A 25274-nucleotide genomic window follows, 5' to 3' on the forward strand; every position below is an offset into this window, starting at 1 on the left:
GGCTGAAGTGGGCCAGAGACTTGAACCATCTATTTCTGCTTTCTTAGGCACATTCTTAGGGAACTGGATCACAAGTAGAGCAGCTGGGACTCTGTCCAGGTTCCATATAGGACACCTGTGTTGTAAGTGGCGGCTCAGTCTGCTGTGCCAAATGCTGTCTTCTGAAGACTCCCTTGTTTTCTCTGCAAAGTTGTGGACCTTGTACAGCGCTCTCAGCACCCTGTCATCCTCACTATGATTCTTGTATCCTGGTGAGAATAACATAGACTGAGGTGGTCTCATGTACATCTCTGTGCATGAGATCTCTGTGGTCTCATCCGTGTCCATCGGTGAACAGCCGTGTTTGCAGGTGTTGCGATACATTCTTAGGGTGATTTGAGAGAGGAGTCATTTGATCTTCTGACAGAAGCCTGTGACCTGCCTACCTGGAGGAGGCCCCACATGACAGAGGGTCCCATGTCAGTGCTGGCTGCAGCAAATGTCACATTGCACCATGCACAGACATAGATCATCTCGCTTTAGTAGAAAATGGCAGAGGAAGAGGATATGGCCTGTGGGGCGCTGGACAAGTCAGGTTGGCATTTGTCATACATGGCTGCCATCAGGATGGCCTTGTTTGCCTATCCCAAGGTACATATTGTGGGGCAGCTACCAGGCCATGGTGAGATCACAATGATGTCAGGGTCTAAGGAAGCGCTCCCCAGCTTGCGGATTCCATGAGTAAAGCTCCCAAAGCCCTTGGCCTCCCAACAGTGTTAGCTCTATTTGGGTCCTGCGGAATGATTTCCCCTCTCTGCTCCCCTTGGGGAATTTTAATGTGTATAATACCACAAAAGGAAGAAATATGTCTACAAGTCTCTTCACACAAGTCAAGTTAATCACTCCCTACCTATAAAGTTCTGGTAAGATGTAGTTTGCAGAGGCAGAGTTGTTGCTTTCCTGGGGCTCTTGAGTCCGAACTTGATGAAGGATGAGTTCAAGGATCTTCTCTCAGGATTTCCTCTCTTTAGGCCGTATGCTGCCATCCAGAGAGATGACAGCAGACTTCCCAAACCAGCGTCTCATCCTGCTCAAGGACATAGGAACAGGCCTAGGTAGGAAGCTAGGTTTTTTGGGAGCCACAGGATTTGACAGCACCCAGTGCATTGCCTTAGCTCCTGGTGCTCCCCTCAGACCCAGGCAGAGTAGCCCATGTGGATTGCAGCCTTGCTGGGCACCCACTGGACTGTGCCGTTTTTTTCGTTCACGAAGGGAGGAGGTAGGACCTGCGGGTACAGGGCAGATGGCATTTGTGGTACAATACTGCCATCAAGAGGAATTCATTTGCGGATCCCGCTAGGTTTGCGGCTGTGCGCCTGCGCAGAACTGGCTTCCCAGGGACGTGAGGGTGCAGGCGGGTGCTGAGGACATTTCCGCGAGGGGGCTCAAAGCCCATGGAGCCTCGCGGCAGCTCGGTTTCCTGCAATGAATGGACCCTGGAGGCTCTGGACACAGATATTGGCAGGGGCTAAGCTCTGGGACTTGTAGCCTCTGTGTCCTAGCCTGGAAGAGTCCGCAGCCTGGTGGCAGCCATGTCGGGGCAGAGCTTGTGGAAGCCTCAGCCATTTTGTCAGAGCAGGAGCTGTGGGCATTTTGGTCCCTCCTCTTGTCTTAGGCGTGAAGTAGGGTGGCACACTTTGTATTCTGAATTGTCTGGGAGACTCCCAGTGGCCCAGGAACTGCCTGGTGGAGGAACACAAGGGCTTGTTGAGTAAAGGGGGTTACATGAGCCCCAGTAGGGACTGGAGCATTTTCCTACCTCTGTCCCCTCACAGGTGACCTGATCAGCATGGCGGCCATCCCAGGAGGACCCCGTCCCCGCAGGAGCACAGATGCAGGCCAGCTGGGAACGGCGCTCATCAGTGTGACAGGTGTGCGGGCTCCTCCTCAGTGCCAGACAGGTGTTGCCTGTGCTGAGGGAGCTGTGACGTCAGCGAGCAGGAATCTGCTGTGCCCCTGAGACCTGCAGGGTGTGGGGGGCAGGGAGAGTAAAGCTCACCCAGTGCAGGGGAGCAGAGCTGCTCAGGCTCCCTGCTGTGCCCTGGTGGGGAGAGTCAGGAAGTGCTGCCTCCCCTCCTGTGCAGAGACACAGTGCCCTGAGATGCTTCAGCTGTAGGCTGTGCACCATGGCGGCCCCTGAGCACCGGCCCCCAGGACCTCTGCAGCCTTGCAGTCCGGGCCTCTCAGGATCCCTGGGTGGGAGAGCCCAGCTCTCTCACTTTCCACAGGAACTTTGATGATGCCTCCGTGTTAGCCCAGATTCTACTCTTTCTCATTTTTGGAGCCTTCCTCATGGAGTGGGATGGATGGAGTAGACACTATTCTGAAACAGCTTCCGCTGGATGGCGCTGCTGCTCCAGAAATTGCACCATCCCGGCTTCCCCTTCTCTCCCTCCGCCTTTTGAGGCTGAAAAAAATGGTGTCCTCCACATACAGGAACCCAAGAATATAGGTTTCCAGTGTGGAGGGTAGCTGGGCAATGCTGTCCTTTAATGGATGCTCTCTCTTGAGCAGGTAAATATCAGTGGGGGGACATAAACTGAATCCGTGTATCTGTAGATATATCCTTCATATATTTGTTTTGCTTATAGTAGCTACTCCCCCACTTTTCTGTGCAAAATTTGGTAATTAAACCCGCCTCAGTGTATTTTGTCTTCTTCAGTCGCATCCTGCGTTTTGTCCAGTCGTCTGAGACAAGAACTTCCCAACTTTCTTATTTTTGCATCGTTTCTCTCTTCTATACTCGTGTACCCAGCCCTCAGAAACCCAGAGGCAATTTCTCTAGCCAGAGTCTTAGAAATTGTTAAGGACTTGGGACCAGCCCTAGAGGGTGTAAGACATTTTCGGGATGCCAGGCACTGATAACAATTCCTCCCTATGCTCAGTCCAGGTCTTGCCTTGGGTCCCTCCAGGGATCTGAGGTAGTTGCCTCACCCCGAGTTCCCCAGGTCGTCACCCGTGGGTCAGGTGGAGGAGCCCTGGCTCAGCCCACAGCTGACCTTGAACTGGGGCAGTGTTTCTGCAGCTCCTTCCAGGAGGCTGGGTGTGCCATCTGGTTGTTGTCTCCACTCAGCCCCCACATAAGCTTTTACTCACTCGGATGTTCATGCATTCATTTAAGCAGGCACACAGTCGCACGTTCTAGCATACTTACTTAGTACTCTCTTCGAATTGATCTGTTTGCTTTGCCCTACTCCTTTGATTTTCTTTGATTTTCTTTGATTTTTCTTCATTGGAGATAGATTCCATCCTGGATATCATGTCTATGTATTTTCCCTGTCAGCTCACTGATAGGTTATGGACAACAACTGGGGACCTGAGTCAGCTACCAGGAGGGTAGGTGTGTGTCTTGGTTGTAGCACCTGGGTCATCTCCTGAATACGTGATCTATGGGATCCTTTTTATCTGAAGAGCAGGAAGCAGCCCTGGAAAGGAGCCAGGTGCTCAGGTCCTGCTGTCTTAGGATCCAGGAACCTTAATCTTCCCTCTCTCCCAGTGTCTTTGAGGTGGTGGTACTGCACTTGCCATCTTTGTGTCTGACCATTGGAGACCTGGTATTCAGGCTGACCTCCCAGCAACTAGGAGAATGCCCAGGTTAGAGTTCCCAGAGGGGAGGTAGGTGGTCTGGGCCCACCTGTGCTGCGAATTGTGCTATTTCCTGTGCTCTCTTCCTTGTCCAGTGGTAATGATATCAGCTGTGTTTGCAAGTGTACATTCTTAAGATGGCTTCATGGAGATAATTTCTTTGGATTGTAGGCCTTGGGACTAGGACCTCCCTACATGGAGAGGCCTTTCAGCATGGAGAGCCAATTGTGAGAGCTGGGGCACCAGGTTTCAGATTACATCTAAGTGGGCACATGTTGGTTTTTGGTTTAATAGAATATGGCAAAGGAGTAATAAAATGCGTGTGTGGTACTGGAGAAGGCTTTTTGGTGTTTTCATGCATTTGTTCCATCTCCACAGTCTTGTTTATCAGTCCTCAAATTGGTATTCCTCTAATAGCAACCTGGCCATGTGTGGGAATGGAAGCAATACAGGGTCCAGGCAGGGCCAAGGACAGGTTTGGCAGGCTGGTACCTTTCCACATGGATTATGGGACGTTGACCCATGGTTGTTTTGCCCCTGTAAGAACTAGGACCAAGTTGTGTCTGCATGGTATGGAGGAGTGCAGAATGGATTCTAACAGGAAGGTGCCCCTGTCAGGACCCGTGGGCTTGCTATACCATCCAGGTAGCTCCACGTGCAACTGTGCCTGTGCCCCCATTCAACAACCACTCCTCCACTCATTCATTCTCACTTGCCTGTAAAGATACTTCTCACACCCACCTGAATCAGGTCTGTGTATGCATACTTATTCCCCTTCCTGTTGCATCCCCTCAATTGTCTGAATGATGCACTGTGGATAGAGATTCCTCCTAATTCATGAGTGAGCAGGAATATGTTTCCTTTTGCCAAATCTGCGAATTCTCCAGCAGTGACCCTGGGTCAGGTGCATAGAGAGTCGGTGTATTTGGTGTGGCCCCCATCACCCCTCCTGAGTGTCCTGAGTGTGGGACCCTCATTGTCTACAGACCAGAGGAGAGCCCTGTGAGAGCAGAGAGGTACTGAGGCCTGTGGTCCTGGGATGGCTACAACCCTTCCCTCTCTTCTTTCCCAGTACCTCTGGCTACAGACCCTTTAAGTCTGCCTGGATGAGACATCCTATGAATATGACTTGTCAGTGACTCATTCAGATTAATTGGCTGCCCAGGACCTCTGGGTCATGCTGGCTTCACAGGGCTCAGTGACAATATGTGAATCTGACTGCTGACATGCTGAGCTTGGGTCAGAGCCCCTGGGGCCTTTTCCTGGATTCCTGAGTGCTGAAGCTATATGTGGTGCAGTTGGGGTGGCCTGGCTAGATGCACATGCCTTACCCCCACTGGGGGTGCCCTGAGGAGCATCCATCACCGCTGGTGCCTGAGAGCAAGCTTCATGGGCACCGGATTGGTCCAGCACCCAGTGCATTGCCCTAGCTCTTCCTGTTCCCTGAGGCAGGTGGATCTGCCCTGCTGCATAGCAGCATTGCTGGGCACCTACTGGACACTGCTGGGTGTTTTTTTCCTTCACGAAGGGAGGAGGGAGGTCCCGGGAGTACAGGGTAATGGCATTTGTGGTGCAATACTGCCACCGAGAGGAATTCATTTGCAGATCCCGCTAGCTTGCTCGCTGTGCGCCTGCGTGGGACTGACGTGGCAGGGAAGTGAGGGTGCAGGCAGGTCCTGAGGCTCAGAGCCCTTGGAGGCCTGGGACCGCTTGGTTTCCTGCATCCAGTGTGCTCTGGAGACCCTGGACACAGGCAATTACAGGGGGCCAAGCTTCAGGACTCATGGCACGGGCAGTCTAGCCAAGAAGAGCTCTGGAACCTAGGGGCGGCCATGTCTGGGCGGGGCTTAGGAAGCCTGAGCCATTTTGTCAAGAGCAAGAGCTATGGGCATTTTCCTCCCTCCCCTTGTCTTAGGAGTGAAGAAGGGTGGCACACTTTTTTTTTTTTTTTTAAGATTTATTTATTTATTTGAAAGAGTTGTGCAAAGAGAGGAGAGGCAGAGAGAGAGAGAGAGGTCTTCCATCTGTTCACTCCCCAATTGACCACAACAGCCAGAGCTGCACTGATCTGAAGTGGGGAGCCAGGAGCTTCTTCCAGGTCTCCCACATGGGGGCAGGGGTCCAAGGACTTGGGCCATCTTCCACTGCTATCCCAGGCCATAGCAGAGAGCTGGATCAGAAGTGGTGTAGCTAAGACTAAAACCGGCGCCCATATGGGATTTCAGCACTGCAGGTGGTAGGTAGCTTTACCCGCTACGCCACAGCGCCAGCCCCATACATCTAATGGCAGTGTTGCTCCACAATTGCCACCTGCCCCATCCTCCTCCTCTCCCTCCACCCTTTGTGGATGAAGTCACCAGTGTAAAGCCCCAAATGCACGAGGCCTTCCTAACAGTGTCAGCTGTCTTGGGGTCCCTGAGGAAACTGATTCCCCCCTCTCTTTGCTCCCCTTGTGGAATCTTACTGTGTAGAAAACAACAAAAGGAGTAAGGATGTCTACAGGTCCCTTCAGATAGCATAACTTTTTGCATTATAAGCCCTAACCGCTCCTACCTGTCTAGCTACACATGAACTTATTTATAAAGGTCTGGTACTCTGTTGTTTTCAGCGGCCATGTTGTTGCTTTCCTGCGTCTATTGATTCCTAACCTCATAAGGATGAATTCCTGGGTGTGTCCTCTCAATATTTCTTCTCTTTTGTCCTTTTGCAGCCCATCCCAGAGAGAGGACAGTGCAGACTTCTCAAACTGGCATCTCTTCCCGCTCAAAGAAACAGCAGCTGGCCTAGGTAAGAAGCAGGGCATTGTGAGGGCAGCAGGAAGTGACAGGGCCTACATCAGAGGGGAGAACAGGAAGGTTGATACCCTGGGTCCAAGGTCATCGCACCCTATGGAGAGTCCCAGCCTGTGTCTCCCATTGAGTGCAGAGTAGATTCTAACATGGAGGTGACCCTGTCCAGAACTCGTGAGTTGGATTTAGCACCCAGGTAGCTCCACATGCAACTGTGGCTGTGCCCCCATTCAACAACTACTCCTCCACTCATTCATTCTCACTGGCCTATGAAGATACTTCTCACACCTAGCTTAATCAAATCTATGTATACATACTTATCCCCCTTCCTGTTCCATCCTGTCATTTGTCTGAATGATGCACTGTGGATAGAGATTCCTCCTAATTCCTGAGTCAGCACCAATATGTGTTTCCTTCTGCCAATATAAGGAGTTCTCCAGCATTGACCTTGGGTCATGTGCAAGGAGAGTCAGTGTGTTTGGTGTGGCCCCATCTCCCCTCCTGAGTGGCCTTAGTGTGGGACTCTCATTGTCCACAGAGCAGGGGAGAGCCCTATGGGTGTAGAGAGGTACTGAGGCCTGTGGTCCTGGGATGGCTGTGACCCTTCCCTCTCTTCCTTCCCAGTACCTCTGGGTACAGACCCTTTAAGTCTGTCTGGATGAGACATCCTGAATATATGACTTGTCAGGGACTGATTCAGATTATCTGGCTGCCCTGGGCCTCCTGGCAGTGCATTGCCCTAGCTTTTCCTGCTCCCCTCAGAAGCAGTTGGAGGCATTCTGCTAAATTGAGGCCACACTGGGCAACAACTGGTCAGTGCTGGGTCTTTTTTCCTGCACAAAGGGAGGAGGGAGGACCTTCGGGTACGGGGCAGATGCCATTTGTGGTGCAATACTGCCATCAAGAGGAATTCACTTGCAGATCCTGCTAAGTTGTTGGCTGTGCGCCTGCGCGGGACTGACTTTGCTGTGAAGTTAGGGTGCAGGCAGGTCCCGGGCTGTGTCTCTGTAGAGCTCAGAGGCCTTGGAGCCCCGGGCCATCTTGGTTCTCCGCATCCAGTGGACTCTGGAGGTCCCGGACAGAGTCAGTACCAGGGGGCTGAGTTTAGGACTCCTGGCAGCTGTGGTCTAGTAGGGATGAGCTCCGGAGCTTGGTGGTGGCCATGTCTGGGCGGGGCTTTAGGAAGCCTGAGCCATTTTGTCCTGAGCGGGTGCTGCAGGCATTTTTCTCCCTCCCCTTATCTTAGGAGTGAATTAGGGTTCCTACTTTCTACTCTGAGTTGTCTGGAAGGCTCCCATTGTCCCAGGAACTGCCTGGTGGAGGAACACAAGGACTTGCGGAGGGAATGGGGGTTGTATGAGCACCAATAGGGCCTGCAGCATTTTCCTACCTCTGTCCCCTCACAGGTGACCTGATCAGCATGGCGGCCATCCCAGGAGGACCCCGTCCCCGCAGGAGCACAGATGCAGGCCAGCCGGGAACGGCGGTCATCAGTGTGACAGGTGTGCGGGCTCCTCCTCAGTGCCAGTCAGGTGTCGCCTGTGCTGAGGGAGCTGTGACGTCAGCGAGCAGGAATCTGCTGTGCCCCTGAGACCTGCAGGGTGTGGGGGGCAGGGAGAGTAAAGCTCACCCAGTGCAGGGGAGCAGAGCTGCTCGGGCTCCCTGCTGTGACCTGGTGGGGAGAGTCAGGAAGTGCTGCCTCCCCTCCTGTGCAGAGACACAGTGCCCTGAGATGCTTCAGCTGCAGGCTGTGCACCATGGCGGCCCCTGAGGACTGTCCCACATGACTTCTGTAGCCTGGCAGACAGGGCCTCTCAGGATCCCTTTGTGAGGGAGCCCAGCTCTCTCGTGTTCCCCAGGAACTCTAGTGATGCCTGCGTGTGAGCCTGGATCCCAGTCTTCCTCATTTCTGGAGCCTTCCTCATGGAATGGGATGGATGGAGTGGATGCTATTCTGAAACGGCTTCCGCTGGATGGCGCTGCTGCTCCAGAAATGGAACCACCTCGTCTTCCCCAGTTCTCCCTCCGCCTTTTGTGGCTGAAAAAAATAATGGTTTCCTCCAAATACAGGAACCCAATAGCAAAGGTTCCAAGGAAAGGGCTCCCCATTTCCAGAGGTCCATGGAGTTTCTTCCTCAAATTGGACGGTTTTTATAGGACTAAACACCTGAAGAAAAAACTTAATTGTTTTCACTATTTTTCCAAAACTGCCAGCTGCCCTGGCATCGTTGTCCTTGGCCTCTACCCTTTGCAGATGGAAGCCAGGGAAGGCCTCAATGCCAACCAGTCCCTAGTAGGGTGGTTTGCTGTGTTGGGGTTATGGGGGAAGTGCTGCCCCTTCCTCTCTAGCTCTCCTAGGGAGATACAGGTCTCTTGGGAAAGCATCCAGAGGAATTGATGTGCCTGTGAATGTGTCATTACATGAGCACAGGATGCCATGTGCAAATGTCATGTTCACTGCTTCCCACTGTTCTGAGCATACTGTGGACACTTGGTGGATTCCACTGGATACATTGCTGCTTTTGTGGAGGCATTGCTCATCCCAGCAGATGGGAAGATGGCCATGATTTCCCCTCTTAGTTGTGCACCATTGCCTCTCCTCAGTCCTCATAGAGCAGAGTATGATCCAGCCCACATCTCACCCCGGGTACCAGCACAGCAGCAATCCTAGGAGGGAACAGGCGATGGTAGGGGCAGCAGGAATGGACTGGGGCCATGTCTGGTGTGCGCATATGGAGGATGATGCCCTGGCTCACCTCCTTGGGTGTAAAGTCACTCCCTATGGAGTGCTCCAGTAGTGTATCCATGAGTCAGGCCGAGGGCCCAGTCGGTGTTTACAGTGCACTTGGCCTCCCTGAGGGCAGGTGGATCAACAGCCATTTGAATAATCTGTACATGAAAGTGCTTTTGCTCTCTAGTTATCCAGCCCCTCATTCTTTGACTCATTGATTCATTCATTCATACATGTATATGTACACAGTTATATATACATATGTGTATTTTCCTTTGTCTTTCTCCTGTAGCCATCTTGGAGATAGTACAGTGCATAGAGATTCCTTCCTTTGAAAATGGTAGCTCTTAACATTACACACTGATATCTCCCATCTTGTCCTACCTTCTGCACATCCTATGGACCTTCCATCCAGTGACAACCAGGTGTAATTTTCCTGGTTTTCATCATTCAAGTAACAGTGCTAAAGAAAGCAAACAGAACCATGGTAGTGTGTTATGGCTACATTGTATTAGAATCTATGTCAGAGGTAAGCAGCTGGGGACTGAGACATGGCCTCATCCTCCCAGGACTGCTCTTATCCCTATAGAGGACAGGGACAGGTCTGTGTGCAGCCGGAGTGGAGATCCTGCCTTCCCAAGATCAGTGTGCAAGCAGAGGAGCTGCTAACTCAGTAGGGGTCTGGGGTTCCATTCACGAATACTGCAGTGATTTTTCCGATACGTGTTCCTGTGGCCTCACTGAGAACACGGACGAGGAGGGACACTCTGCAGGGACAGATGGCACGGGGAGGCATACTCACGAGTTCCACTGAAAAGATGTGGCAGGGGAAGTCGTCTTTTTTTTTTTTAATATATTGATCTAGTGGGGGTTTTTCTTATATTTATTTATTTGAAAGCTAGAGTTACAGACAGAGGGAGAGAAAGAGAAATATCTTCCATCCACTGGTTCATTTCCCAAATGGCCACAGTGGCCGGAGCTCGAGCCAGGAGCTTCTTCCAGGTCTCCCACGTGTGTACAGTGGCCCAAGGACTTGGGCCATCTTCCACTGCTTTCCCAGGCCATCAGCAGAGAGCTGGATCAGAAGAGGAGCTGCTGGGACTCAAACTAGCGCCCATATGGGATGCTGGTGCCCACAGGCAGAGGCTTAGCCAACTACACCACAGCACTGGCCCTGTCCTCTGCCTTTACAGGGAATCTCAACAAGAGAGAAACCTCTTTTGCCAGCCCCCACTTAGCCTCGTACAGTTCCCAAAACTGAGTATGTTGATGTTCCAGGCTGCACATTCTTCAGAATTCCTAGTGACCCAAAGACTTGATGGTGGAGAGTGAGGCCTTCCCTTGGGTGGCTGGGAGGACTGCTCACCCTTTCCCAGGTCCTCATGGTTTAAGGAACATCTGCTGTTATATTGCAGTCAGAGAGACAGGGAAGCACAGCCAGTCCCAGGTACTGTGGGTGCTGGGTGTGGGTGAGTGATGAGTGTTGTCTCTCCTGCTTTTCAGGAAGAGTCTCTTCATGCCGTGACAGCAGCAGAGGTCCTGCGGTGTCAGCAGCCCTCAGGAAGGAGACAGTGCTGAGGTAGGTGGGAATCCTGACAAGGGGCAGTGCTGTTCACCTGGTAGAAGGGGCTCCCGATCAAGGTGGGAGTCCAAGAAGGAGACAGGGGATTGATTATCACAGCAGTGTGAGTTCACTAAGGGGATGGGCACAAGTCTGTGGAATGGGAGTTCAGATGCCAGGGTGCAGGAGAAAGTGAGAAGGGATTAGGCTAGGTTCCCTGTGAGGCCATCTGCCCCGAGAGAAAAGTGAAGCAGGTCCCACATGGGCAAGACTGTCTGTTGGAGAGCCGGGGCAATTGCAGAGTTTTCAGGCCTTTGCCTTTCTCTTTGTGAGTGTGGGTCCCTGCCTACTTGTGCCTTTGCCTGCTGTGATCACATCACTCCTGGGGCCAGATCAGTGCCCTGAGGCCCTCCAGGAGACCATTTCAGATCTGTGAACACACTATTTCTGGTATAGAGGGTGTCCAGATGGAAGTATAAAGCTGCTCTTTCACTCCATCATGCTAAATTCAATCGCGCCATGCCTCTCAGTCTCTGCTTTGACAGACCTAGAAAAGGGTGCTGGCTTGAGGTGGCTTGTGGCCCCTATCTTGACTTCTGAGTAGTGTAAGTAGATGATTCCTGTTGTCTGATCCGAGAGCATGGTCTGTGAGGGGAACCCAGTGCCGAGACCTTGTGGTCTCCTCACTCTTTGACCCTGTGCCTCCACCCTTTGTGTCTGACTGCCTGATGTTCTGTGGTCAGGCTGCATTTTCAGAAGCCCAGGAGGTTGCCCAAATCAGAACGTTCCCAAGTGGTTCGTGGGTGAACGTGACTGTGGTCCTGTGCACAGATCCAAGGCATCACCTGCTGTCTCCCGCACCTTATGTGTTAAGGATTCTGCCATGGTCAGCTGCTTATGGATTCTTAGGTGGTCTACCTGGATAGGCACATCTACAGATATCATGGAGGATGCCTAACACCACTCTACAGGGGAGAGGCCTTGAAGTTGGGCAGTCAAATGTGAGCACTTGGGCCACCAGATTGCATGTTTCAGACAGAAGAATCTTTGGAAAAATGAGGGGCCAGGAAGGCTTGTTGGCATTCATCTTGCAGTGCTGCCAGCAAGAGTCAAAGTCAAAGCCAGGACAAAGCAACAGGTTGCCCTGGGTTTCAGCAGTCAGCAAGTCAAGCGACAAGCATGGCTTGTCCTTTCTCTTAGGAACAAAGAGGCCAGTTGGGCCACATGGGCCCAGGGCCCCTGAAGCTGCACTGTCCGTGGTATAACCATTCAATGATTTTTTCCTATGCTAAAGGCAGAGTGCATATACATAGGGGCAGGGCAGGGTGGTGCTTCTGGTGAAATAGTGCCAGAAAGAGGAACTTGCTTATGAGTCCTGCCAGCTCCTCCCATCTGCTGTCCTAGGGACGACTGGCTTGGCAGGGAACTCAGGGTGTGGGTAGTACTGTGGCCTGGGAGCCAGAAGAGCCTGCTGGAGGCCTGGGGGAAGCTTGGGATACAGTTGCTCTGAGCCATGGGTGTCTGAGAAATAGGCAGCAATGAGGCAGGCTGCCAGGGTGCCTGTTTGAGACATGAAGCCCTGGCTCTGGAGCCTGAGTGGCTATCTAGGGTGCTGAGGCCAGGCTGTGTGGGCATGGGGATGGTGCTGCACCCAGGGCTGTGCAATAGTTCCTCCTGCTCCCTTCAGAGCCTGGACAGCGCTGGGCATTTTTTGCTGCATGAAAGGTGGAGGGAGGACCCGCGGGGGCAGGCAGGTGGCATTTGACATGCAGTACTGCCTTTAAGAGAAAGTGGTTTGTGGATCCCGCCAGCCTTGGCGGCTGCGCACCTGTGCAGGACTGTCTTGACAGGAGAGTGAGGGTGGGCTCAGAGTCCTTGGAGGTCCGGGCCAGCTTGGCCCCAGATTGTGTGGGCCGTGGAGGCCTTGGACACGGGCAGGGTACCTGGTGGTTGTGGTCTAGCAATCCAGAGCTCGGGAGCCTGGGGGCAGTTGTGTCTGGGCAGGAGTTGTAGAAGCTTCTGTGTTGGCTCAGTTCCAGATAGGAACTTGGCCATTTTGCCTGTTTTTTGTTCCCCTTGTATGGCCGTGAGAACAAACTTTTGTTGGCCAAGTTCTGAAAGCTTCATGTTGTCCTAGATCACAAAATCCCATGTAGAGACCATGAGGACCTAGCCATACAAAACCTCAAGTTGGCACAGGTAGAATCGGGCCACTTCCTTCGTGTCCAGCCCAGTACTGATATTTTCAGCCTGCCTACCCTGTCCCTCCAACGCCCAAGTGCATTCTGTGCATGTACACAGAAGCAGTGAGACACATGCCCACTATAGGTCACTGAGGATATAAGGATACCTGCTAGGGTGGGAGGGGCCAGAAAATGCAATGACAGGAAGGTACCACACGTCCTGAGATGCAGACTCCCCCTCTGAGTGAGGGAGTAAAGTCCATGAAATGAATTGAAATGGCTGTATAATTCTAATTGATCTTCACTTACCCAGAAATTATCAGGAACTTCTTCATTGCCATGTACCAAAAGGCCAGATGCCCTGCACTTTGTTTCCTGGTTTCAAAACATGGCAAACGTGGCAGCCACCGAGCATGAGGCTCCACTGAGACCTTACCCTAGCAGACTTGGATGCCCAGGGTTCTTTAGTTAATGTCAGTTGCTGCGTGGTTTTCTCATCCTCTGTTGGGCTACTTGCTTGGGTGGCTGAGCTACCTGTCAGACTCCCTCAGCACCCCAGACTCACAGCGGGATGGAGACAATGTTGAAAGCACTTCCGCTTGGTGGCATTGTTGCTGTAGAAAAGGCAACTAGCCTGGCTCATCTGCCTCTCCCTCTGCCCTTTGCGGATGAAAAAACATTTAAACTGGCTCCCAAATCAGCAGGCCTTAGAAGCAGGTATCTGTGTGTGGCATGGTGAAGAGGCCTTTTTCTTCCTGTCCAGCTCTGTATAGGGACTGTGAAGTGGCAGAGCAGCAAAGGAATGGTTAGAGCTGGGTGTCTTGATATGTCATCTCCCTATGGGTCTGGGCCCCAGTCTCATGTTGACCACCTGGTTCTATTCTGGGCCCATTTCTGGAGTTTATATAGAACCAGTCGGGTCATGCCTTCGGTAGAATGGTTGCTTTCATTGGGGACATAGACTCATAGCTTCAGGTTGGATTAGTATCGGGATTTCCTCTCTCTTGCCCAACCCAGAGAGAGCCCAGCAGACAGGTACCTTATCCAGATGAAGGGTCCAGGGGCAGGCCCTGTGGGATTTTGACACTGTGTGGAGAAGAGGAATTGACAGGAGCTCAGTCAGGTGAGAATAGGGCGGATGATGCCCAGGGTCAACTCCAGGGATCTAAGGTAGTCCCATCCTACTGAGTGTTCCTTGATGCCCCAGGTTGCCACCAGGGGTCAGGAGGATCACCTTGTGGATCCCCATGCAGTTGACCTTGGCAATGGCCTATAGTTTTGCTACTACTTCTGAGATGCTCTCCATGAAAATGTGGCTGTGCACTCCACTGAGCCCTACACCTTCACGCATTCACACACACACACACACACATATACACACATTTGTTGCATTCTTTTTTTTTTTTTTAAAGATTTACTTATTTATTTGAAAGGCAGAATTAGAGGCAGAGAGAGAGAGAGGTCTTCCATCCACTGGCTCATTCCCCAAATGGCTTCAACATCAGAGCTAGGCTGATCAGGAGCCAGGAACTTCTGGATGTCCCACGCAGGCGCAGGGGCCCAAGCATTTGGGCCATCTTCCACTGCTTTCCCAGCCCATAGGAGAGAACTGGATTGGAAGTAGAGCAGCTGGTACTCAAACTGGTGCCCATATGGGATGCTGACACTCTAGGCCAGTGGCTTTACATGCTATGCCACAGCGCTGGCCCCATTAGTAGCATTTTTATGGTTTATGTGCATGTATATGTACATGTATGTTATGCCCTTCCCTTTCAGTTTCTCCCATATCCATCTTGGAGAAACCACTATGGACAGATTCCTCTTAATTAAGGTGCAATTATATCTGTGTATTTTTCCCTGCTCACCTTCTCCTGGGAGTTCTCATAGCATTGGCCCAGGAGCAGATGTTAGGAGCATAGGTGTCTTTAGTGTGGTGCTGGCTCCACTCCTCACTGGCCTCGCTGTCTGAAGACCAGGGAGCATCCCTGTGATCAAAGTGGAGGCTCAGGCCCCATCGTGAAGGGATGGCAGCTTCTTTACTCAGAACCCCCTCCCTGTTCCTGTGAGCTGGGTGTATGTACTGGGCCTTGCTCTTTGTGTCTGACTGCCTGAGGCCCACACTGCCCACACTGGAGGATTCCCAGGTGGGAGGTTGGTGGGTTGGTATTTGGCTCTGGGCTTAGACTCTAGGTATTTCTATTACTCTCCCCGACCTCCAGGAACAAAGATGCAGCTCCCATTGGATGTGTTCACATTCTCTTTTTTTTTTTCTTTTTTTTTTTTTTTCAGGCAGAGTGGACAGTGAGAGAGAGAAAGGTCTTCCTTTTGCTGTTGGTTCACCCTCCAATGGCCGCGCCTATCCGAAGGCAGGAGCCAGGAGCCAGGTGCTTCTCCTGGTCTCCCATGGGATGCAGGGCCCAAGCACTTGGGCCATCCTCCACTGCACTCCTGGGCCACAGCAGAGAGCTGGCCTGGAAGAGGGGCAATCAGGACAGAATCCGGCGCCCTGACTGGGACTAGAACCCGGTGTGCCAGCGCCGCAAGGCGGAGGATTAGCCTAGTGAGCCGCGGCGCCAGTGGATGTGTTCACATTCTTAGGGTGACTTGTTATGGATCCCTTTCTTTTGATTCTATGAAGGATGCCCAGTACTACCGTGGAGGGAAGGTGGCCTGTCAAATGGAGGGTCACACATGACAGCTGGGAGTCACCAGTTTGCAAGTTTCTACCAGGATCCACACTAGTTTCTATTTCATTTAGTAGTAAAAGGTCTAGGAAGAAGATTGGGAAGATGGAGGGGGAGTTGAGGACGAGTAGGCATTTGTGCTGCACCACTCCCATGGAGAGGATCTTTGTTACAAATGCCCCCTGCCCCTCCTCTGAGGAGGAGTGCGATTGGCATCTAGGAGGACAAAGGAACCCCTGTCCAGGATTCCAGCGGTGTGGGGGCATGGAGAGGGGATAGCAGGAGCTTGGCAGCCGCCTTTGTAGACTGCCTTCATTTGCCACCTTTCTAAGGAGTCCCAGGAGCCAAAGGGCACAAGGGGATGAAATGGCTCCCATTTCCCACAAGTTCTCTGGGTCCCCATTCCTTGTCCATGGAGCTGGGAATCAAGAAAGGGTCAAGAAGCCCTACAGAAGCTCAGCCATGTGGCTCTGGTTCCCCTTCATCTCACAGTCCTGTTTCTGTGTATTCCTCCTGCCCCCATATTTCTCCCAGATGGCATCACCCATCAGGCATGTCTGCCAAGGCCAGGAGCAAGGTGCATTCTCCTAGGACACAACCCTTCCTTGGAAACCACAACACTCCCAAAGACCAAGTGTGGAGGTGAGTCATGGTGTTTCCCAACTCCTTCCTGCCTGGGATGTGGCTCCCTGGTCAGAGCTTGGCAGGGGTCAGGTAGGAATTCTGAAGGCCCAGCCTGGACCCCTTTTCTTTCTCCACTACTGGAGTGTGGGTTCACACAGTAGCCAGCTCCTCCTCACTTCACACAGTAGGGAGGTTCATTACTGACATGTTCCCAGGTGTTCTTTGTGAGCACAGCGCTTCACATTCCATTGACTTTGTTGAGTCAGCGGACCCATTCTGAACCTACATTTTCTAATCTGTCATCAGGTCATGGCAGTGAGTGCGGCGATTTCAGGGTGCTCCCTTGTCCTGAGCAACACTTGGACAGCTGCACATGTATAATGCAGACAACACTGGACATATCCTACACACATATAGCACATAGAGAGACATGAACTTATATTTGCCCACTCCTTTGTATAAATTGAAGAGGTTTCCCCAAAGGAAGAACCAAGTCTTACACTCAGAAACTAGGGAACAGAGCTTTGCCAAATTGTTTCCAAGTGTGAGTGCATTCACGAAACAGACCTGGGTCCTTGCTCTGGAGAATCGTATCCATCCAGACATCTCCATCCGGGGTACTGCCCTCTTTTTAAGTGAGAACATGAGGGGAATGCTGTCCCTTGGACTTGTGACTCAGCCTTTCTCTCAGTGCTCTAGAGGAAAGCGAAATGCACCTAGCTGATGCTGCCCTGTCTTGCTCTAGTCTCCAGTAATCTGGAAGTTCTCCATCTCCTACAACAGGCTGGCCTTCTGCCTTCTGCCTTTCCTAGGCTTGGCTTGACTTGGCTTGATACGGGGTTTGCCATTCGGGCATCAGTCTGAGTTTCTTATAACCCTGAGTCCCTTGAGGCAGGGTCCTGCCTGCAGACCTGTTTTTGATCCAAGGGAAAGGATCAAGTGGTCATGTGCCCTGCAGTATTTGGCTCCTGGTTAGCAAACACGACAGCCTCCTGAGTCAGGCAGGCTTGGACACCCAGGACTAATCCATGAGCAAGGCTGGTCCAATGCTGACAAAGTAATAGTGGAAATGCTTGGTGGGTGCCCCAAATTCACCTATCCTCATGTCTCCTGGAAGCCACACTGAAAAAGATTACACTTGATGCACTTTTGCCCCAGAAATGTCAACTGCCTTAGCCTCTGGCCCTGACGTCCTCCCTTTGCAGATGAAAAAACACCAAGGAAGGCTCAAAACCACGTGAGCAGTAGCACTGGGGCTTACTGTGTTGGGTGCTTGGCAAAGTGCTGTGTTCCCCTCAGGCTGTGTGTGGGGAATATCCATTTCTGGGAAACCATCCTTAGGAATAGGAATAGATGGATTTGTGACACCATCGCCTTATGGTTTTTTGGGTTTTTTTTGTTTGTTTGTTTTTTGTTTTTTGGACAAGCAGAGTTAGTGAGAGAGAGAAAGGTCTTCCTTCTGTTGGTTCACCCCCCCCCAAATGGCCGCTACAGCTGGTGCACTGCGCCAATCGGAAGCCAGGTGCTTCCTCCTGGTCTCCCATGTGGGTGCAGGGCCGAAGCACTTGGGCCATCCTCCACTGCCTTCCCGGGCCACAGCAGAAAGCTGGCCTGGAAGAAGGGCAACCGGGACAGAACTGGCGCCCCAACTGGGATTAGAACCCTGAGTGCCAGCGCCGCAGGTGGAGGATTAGCCTAGTGAGCCGTGGCGCCGGCCTCTCCATTACTTCTAAAGGATAGATTAGCTGGTCATAAAATTCTTTTTTGGAAGTCTTTTTTTCTTTCAAGATCTTCTTGTGACTTGTAGGGTTTCTGCTGAGAAGGCTTCTGTTAGTCTGATGGGTTTTCCTTTATATGTAACTAGACCTTTTTCTCACACTCTCTAGGATTCTCTTTGTCCTTAAAATCTTAAAAAAAATTTTTTTTGAGAGTCAGAGCCATAGACAGTGAAAAGGAGAGACAGAAAGGTCTTCCATCCGCTGGTTCACTCCCCAAATGGCTGCAATGGCCTGAGCTGCACCGATCCGAAGCCAGGAGCTTTCTCTGGTCTCCCAAACAGGTGCAGGGGCCCAAGGACTTGGGCCATCTTCCACTGCTTTCTCAGGGCATAGCAGAGAGCTGAATTGGAGGAGCAGCCAGGACTGGAACTGGCATCCATATGGGATGCTGGTGCCGCAGGCGGAGGATTAACCCACTGCGCCACAGCAGCAGCCCCTGTCCTTAACTTTTTTTTTTTTTTTTTTTTTTTTTTTTTTTTTTTTTTATCTTTTATTTAATGAATATAAATTTCCAAAGTACGACTCATGGGTTACAATGGCTTCCCCCCCCATACCGTCCCTCCCACCAACAACCCTCCCCTTTCCCACTCCCTCTCCCCTTCCATTCACATCAAGATTCATTTTCGATTATCTTAATATACAGAAGATCAGCTTAGTATACCTTAAGTAAGTATTTCAACAGTTTGCTCCCACACAGAAACATAAAGTGAAAAATAATAGATGATTTTTTTTAAATGATGATGAAATCAGATCAGACCTATTGTCATGTTTAATCCCAGTGAGAGTCAAGTTGGGAATTGAAAATTTCTTTCTTTTTTTTTTTTTTTTTTTTTTTTACAGAAGATCAGTTTAGTATACATTAAGTAAAGATTTCAGTCGTTTGCACCCCCATAGAAACACAAAGTGAAATATACTGTTTGAGTACTCGTTATAGCATTAAGCCTCAGTGTACAGCACGTTAAGGACCGAGATCCTACATGAGGAGTAAGTGCACAGTGACTCCTGTTGTTGACTTTACCAATTGACACTCCTGTTTATGGCATCAGTAATCTCCCTATGCACCAGTTATGAGTTTCCAAGGCTATGGAAGCCCCTTGAGTTCTCCGACTCTTATCTTGTTTAGACAAGGTCATAGTCAAAGTGGAGGTTCTCTCCTCCCTTCAGAGAAAGGCACCTCCCTCTTTGAAGACCTGTTCTTTCCACTGGGATCTCACTCACAGAGATCTTTTTGCCAGAGTATCTTGGCTTTCCATGCCTGAAATACTCTCATGGGCTTTTCAGCCAGATCCGAGTGCCTTTAGGGCTGATTCTGAGGCCAGAGTGCTATTTATGTCCTTAACTTTTGACAATTTGACTACCCTATGCCTTGAACACTGTCTTTAGGGGTTGAGTCTGTTTGGGGTCCTTTAAGCTTCCTGTATCTGGATATCCATATCTCTTTCAAGCTTGAGAAGTTTTCAACTTTTTTTTTCAATTCAGTAGGTTCTCAATGCTTTTTTCCTTGTCTTCTCCTTCAGGTATCCCTATATTAGCAATATCCCTATATTAGCAATATTTGTTTACTTAATGGTATCCCATATGTTATAGTTATTTCAAATGTCTTGTCCTCCAGATCCAAAGGTCTTCTTTTATTGGTCTGTTCTGTTGAAGCACGTGACTGTAATTTTTTTCATTGATTAATTTCTATCTGTACGCTCCTGGATGTCATTGAGTTTCCTTAGAATCATTATTTTGAAGTCTTTTTCAGATATTTAATAAATATCCTTCACATCATGTTCTATTTCTGGAAAACCATTGTGTTCTTTTGGAGGTGTCATGCTTCCCTGCTTATTCATGTTTCATGTGTCCCTATGTGTTTTGAGAAGACACCTGCACAACCAGCTTTTACTATGCCCTTATTATCCATTATAATAGTGCTAGAAAATATTATTTTAATGTAACCTAAAGTGTAATCACATTAGCTTATTAGGCAACTAGTAGTAATAATAAGCAATGCTAAGTGTCTTTGAGCTAAGTAATCCAGTAACTACATTAAGTTGATTATCGTATCGTACACTCCCCCTTCCCTCCACCTGGCCAGATGTGACCCTACCCTGACCCAGGTCCAGGATTGTAAAAGGGAGGTTTAAAGCTTGAGATAACCAGCCCCTACCCTGGAGTCGGCGACAGGTGTCTCAGGACTTATCAGAAGTGTCAACTTGATCTATAGCATTCCCCTAAAGCCTGCTTGTACATGATAATAAAAGCTCTGTAAGAACTGGGCTCAGGGCTTCTCGGGGGCTTCCTCTCCTGGAGGCACAGAGAGGCCCGGGTTCAAACTCGTAATAAAAACGACCCTGCTAATTGGCTTCAACTTTGGTCTCTGGTGGTGTGATTTTCGGGGGACCACGGACTGCGGGCTTAACATTTTCATGTGTCCCTGCAAATCTGATGTAATATTTCCTTATGAAATAGTCTAAATACCCAAGGGCTTTTTGTTTACATGGAATGCAGGGTATAACTTGGGTTGCTGTTTTGCCTTTAGTTCTAGATGAGTCTATAAGTAAACCTCCAAGAGATTTCTTCTATGATTGTCTGTAAGACCCACAGTTGCCTAGTCTGCAGCAGTTTGTGGAGGTTGTAATATGACTTTAGAAGCTCGCGTTCACTTCAAAGTTGTGTGTCTTTAGTCTCCAGGGAATTTGTTGTCAATCACACTAGGGTTTGTGATACCTGCAGCCACATGCCTGATGCTGTGGGACACAGAGGGGCTGTCCCCTTGTCCTGCCATGTAAGACAGTGATGCTGGAGCTTGTGCCACCAATAGCTCTGGCTCAGGGACTGTGTGTTATGGATGGGACTTTCCCCAGGTCCTGGTGGTGGATGTGTGTATAGTACCAAAAGTCCTATTCCCGGAAGAGGGGTATGTGACAGGGACCTTGGTCTAGAAAGTGCCTTCACTGTGGCCTCTGGCAGCTTCTGGTAGTGACAAGACTGCTTGCTGTCATGTAAGCCAGAGTGGAGTTTAACAGTTGCAAGGCAGCAGCTCGGTTCTGGTGCTTTGGAGGTGGAAGGAGATAATGTGTGTTCCTTTTCTGGAGTGCTTGCTTTCTAGACTGCATTTCAAATCCTTGTCTGTGGCACTGGCAGTTGTTATGACACTTTCTGCTTTTTCCCTGGCAAGATGTCTTGCCCCTATCCAGGGAGCCTGGGTAGGTGCTTTGGCAGGCTTTGTTCCTTTTTCTCTGCTGCCTTAAAGTGTCTCTACTATTTGCAGTTGCTGTCATTTCTTCACTGAAGTTGACCTTCAGTCAATATCCTGGAAACAAGCTTTGTCCTTCGTTGTTCTGGAACAACAGATCCTCTCTATGATCTCCTCTGCAAAGAACATCAGGGAACAGAGCAGCTGAGAGCCACAGGGAGCAACAGGGCCTGCAGTTTCCATGCAGAAAATTGTAGGGGTGAATTACTTTGATACTGTTTTTTTCCAGAGCTAATATTTCTATATGCCGTTTGACACTCTCAGATGCTAGATGACAATGAACTGCAGCTCCCAGTCATCCACATGACCATGAGGGTAAACAAGCAATACTCTACAGCGTATTGTCAGCATTTTTCGGATATTGTCTCTACTTTCCATCATGTCTACAAATTCCTATCTATGTATGTACACAGGATGTTCAACACTTTATAATAAAACTGCTTTGTCTTAGATGATTTTGCCTTATTGTAAACTACATTTAAGGTAGAATGATTTAAGTTATGATGGTTGGTAGGTTAGGTATTTAAAAATTTATTTGAAAGGCACAGAGAAAGAGACAAGTTTTCTATCCACTGGTTCACCCACCAAATGGCTCCAACAGTAAGGGCTGAAAGCCAGAAATTGGGAATTGCATTCTCCCATATGGGTGGTAGGACCAAAGTACTTAGACCATCTTCTGCATTCCCAGGTACACTAGCAGAAAGATGGGAAGCTTTATATCAGACATTATTAGGTGGATATAGAAAGTTTGAGGTTTTGAAATGATTGATTTTCAATACACAAGGCAAAAATATTTTACTTCTGGAAGTCATACATAAATGCATTTTTAAATTTTCCTGTTGAAATCTTAGAAGCTAATGGTTTCTAGTATTTCACATCATTTCATTTCTTACCATTCATTTAAATTCAGTGAATTAGAAAATGAACTCTAAAAATGAGGCATCAAGATCAAATGCTGGGCCGGGCACCGTGGCTCACTTGGTTAATCCTCCGCCTGTGGTGCCAGCATCCCATATGGGCACTGGTTCTAGTCCCAGCTGCTCTTCTTCCAGTCCAGCTTCTGCTGTGACCCAGGAGGGCAGTGGAGGATGGCCCAGGTGCTTGGGCCCTGCACCCGCATGGGAGACCAGGAGGAAGCACCTGGCTCCTGGCTTTGAATCGGCACAGCGCTGGCCATGGCGGCCATTCGGGGAGTGAACCAACAGAAGGAAGACCTTTCTCTCTCTCTCTCTCTCTCTCTCTCTCTCTGTCAAATAAAAAAAATGCTGGTGAAAATCTGGAGCAATAGGAATATACATCCAACATTAAAGCCACTTGGGCTCTTTCATATAGAAGTAAATATCCTCTTACCAAAACTGAAAGACTGAGCAGTCATGCTCTGTGATGTTTGCCCAAATGAGTTGAAAACATACCCATACAAAACCTTGTACACAGCTGTTCAGATACATTCATAATTAACAAAAGTTGTTGGCAGCTAAGTTGTCCTTCATTATATGAGTAAATAAACTGTGACACAGTATGATTTAGTAATAAGAAATGAGCTATCAAGCCACTACACACGTGGAGAAGCCTCCAACCTTAAATCTGTTCATATAAAATGAGGGATTCTGGAGGAAGAAGGAATGAAGAGATGAATAAATAGGTAGAGAATAGGATTGTTATGGCAAAGAACCCATTTTGATAATGTCAGGATGGATACGTCAGAACTCATACAATATTCTACAAAAAGATAAAACTGAAAATCTAGATTGCACTGGGGTTTAATTTCTATAGAAAAAATAGTTAAATTAATGAACTATTAAAACCAGAAATGGTAAAACAGTTAAACTCTATTTAACTTGGGAAATAAGATATTTCTATGTTTAAATGGATATAAAATAAGAAAAATGAGGGGTCGTTACACTATAATCTTGATTGCCTAGCATTAAAGAAGATGCTTCACAATGATAACATGCTGCATGTGATGGCTAAGCAAGACACTTGAATAAAATGTTATAAGAGGGAAGAGGTTAAAACACAGCCCTAAATGCATCATTCCAGAAGGGCAAATCACCACTGTAAATATATATGCAATCAATATTGGAGCACCCAAATAAATGATTAAAGCAAATATTAATAAACTGAATTCAAAATTCACGTTTAACAAGAAAAACAGCATCTTACGACTGGACTGAAGATACTCCACAGGACATGTTCCAGGACACATGATAAGTCATAAAACAAGATCAATAACAAACATTTTGGATTCTATGAATATATGCATATTAACTAACATTTGAGCTACCAATGAATCAAAGAATAAATATATTCTTGATATGAATGAGACAGAAATACAGCATTCCAAAACTTAAAGAATACAGCAAAAGCTGTGCTAAGGGATCTATAACACCACCAACATGAAAAATTAGAGAAATGTTTTAAATAACATACTACAACATCTCAAGGAACTAGATAAAAAAGAACAAAGGAACTCAGAGTTGTACTGGTCTCCCATGCAGGTACAGGGGCCCAAGTACCTGGGCCATCCTCCACTGCCTTCCCGGGCCACAGCAGAGAACTGGACTGGAAGAGGAGCAGCTGGGACTAGAACCCAGGCGCCCATATGGGATGCTGGCGCCGCAGACGGAGGATTAACCAAGTGAGTCACGGCGCCGGCCCCAACTGCTAAATAATCAATATAAAAATCCTAAAACTGAGAAAACCACCAGTTCTGGCTCTACTTGCCATATATAAAGTTGAGGAGTCCATTCAAAGAAATCATCTATTGAGTATCTCATATCTCCACCCCAAAGAACAGTGAAGGGAAGGGCAAGAACCAACTTCTACACGGGGACCAGAAAGTGAAGAAAATAAAGGCCAAGGCTCAGTGTGTGCTTCTCTTGCGGGTAGAATGGGTGGGTGGTAGGGGGCCAAGAGGGCCGGCTGCCTCCATCTCAGCTCATGTTTTATGTCCATTCCTCGTGTTTCCGGAGGCCACCCTGGGCCTCTCTCGCGGCCTCGCCCCAGGATGTCCTCACGTCCCCTTTGCCCTGGGCACAGTGGTCCAAGGTGTCTGTCACTGCCCAACCCCATGCACCCTGGGGACACCCCCGTCGGAACGAGGCTTGCCTACCGGCCGCCATCGAATCCCACGCTTAAGACACAAGACAGGCCCTCCGTCCCCTGCACAGCTTTCGTTCCTTTGCCTCGCCTGGACGCCCCCATTGGGGGCCGGAAGCCACCCCCAGTGCCCCGCGGCCAAGTTTCCGCAGGGAAGGCTTTCTTGTCAAGGGTCCCGGTAGGTGGATGAGACGCAGCACCACCATGGCCCTGCAGCCCCTCCCCCTCGGCCCACATGACTGCGGGGCTTCCCTCAAGGGCCGCAAGTGCCCTCCAGCTCAAGGCCCTACCCGGCCCTCTCGCCAGCAGCATGCCAGGACTGCCTGGCCTTGTGCTTCTGGGCCCACAGGGAACAGAGGCAGCTACGTGCGCTGGCCAAGCTGACCGTGCCCAGGGCCCTGGGCTGCCTGCATGGCTGTCGGCTACACCTCCCTCTCCACCACGCAGAAGGCCTTCGCTTCCTGGTGGTAGATCCTGGCCTCCTGGACTACCGTCCTCAGCTGCCACCGGGACAGCAGTCTGCTCCAGCCTTGGTTTGTCTCCGTCCCTGCCCTTTGCTTTGCCTCACATCACACAGGGCAGAGCAGGGCCAGAAGGACCTTGGGGTCCCAGCCTGCCAATCGGGCAGGAGCCACTCCTTCTCAGGTGTCTGAGAAAGGGAAGACAGCAAAGGCCAGGGCTCAGTGTGCCTCTCTTGGGGGTGGGGCGGACAGGGGAGCGCTTGGGACTGGCCCTGGCTTTGCCTGCAGTGCCTCCCTTGGGCTCCAATGCACGGCCTCAGCTCCAGTTTGACGCAGCCCATTCTTCGTGTTCCTGGAGGTCACCCTGGGCCTCTCTTGCGGCCTCACCCCAGGACGTCCTCACATCCCCGCTGCCCAGGGCACAGTGTTCCAAGGTGTCTGCAGCCAGTGGCCTCTGAGAGTCCTCGCCCAAGCCCCAGAGCGCCTTCCGAGGTCCCAG

General features: G+C 50.0%; 1 protein-coding gene across 24 annotated transcripts in view; it reads left to right on the forward strand.

The window, feature by feature from the left end:
- Positions 1-24084, forward strand: part of LOC103351904 (uncharacterized) — a 250964-nt gene extending 226880 nt beyond the window's left edge. For 11 of the 24 annotated variants that reach the window (XM_089323983.1, XM_089323991.1, XM_089323995.1 and 8 more), the window contains 5 exons: positions 1815-1910; positions 6335-6411; positions 10648-10723; positions 16107-16214; positions 21231-21665. Coding sequence is in view for 6 of the 24 variants with exons in the window: in XM_089324021.1 (XP_089180147.1) it covers positions 1815-1910; positions 7820-7915; positions 10648-10723; positions 16107-16214; positions 23714-23849 (512 nt within the window). In the remaining 18 variants the exon portion in view is untranslated. Of the gene's footprint in view, positions 1-1814; positions 1911-6334; positions 6412-7819; positions 7919-10647; positions 10724-15177; positions 15273-16106; positions 16215-21230; positions 21666-23713 lie in introns of those variants that run through there. The other 13 variants (XM_089324021.1, XM_089324023.1, XM_089324028.1 and 10 more) reach the window with 5 other exon arrangements.
- Positions 24085-25274: the final 1190 nt, after the last annotated feature.

Source organism: Oryctolagus cuniculus, chromosome X (genome assembly GCF_051225735.1).
Source record: "Oryctolagus cuniculus isolate XC-2025 breed Fujian yellow rabbit chromosome X, ASM5122573v1, whole genome shotgun sequence".
Taxonomy (NCBI): Eukaryota; Metazoa; Chordata; class Mammalia; order Lagomorpha; family Leporidae; genus Oryctolagus; species Oryctolagus cuniculus.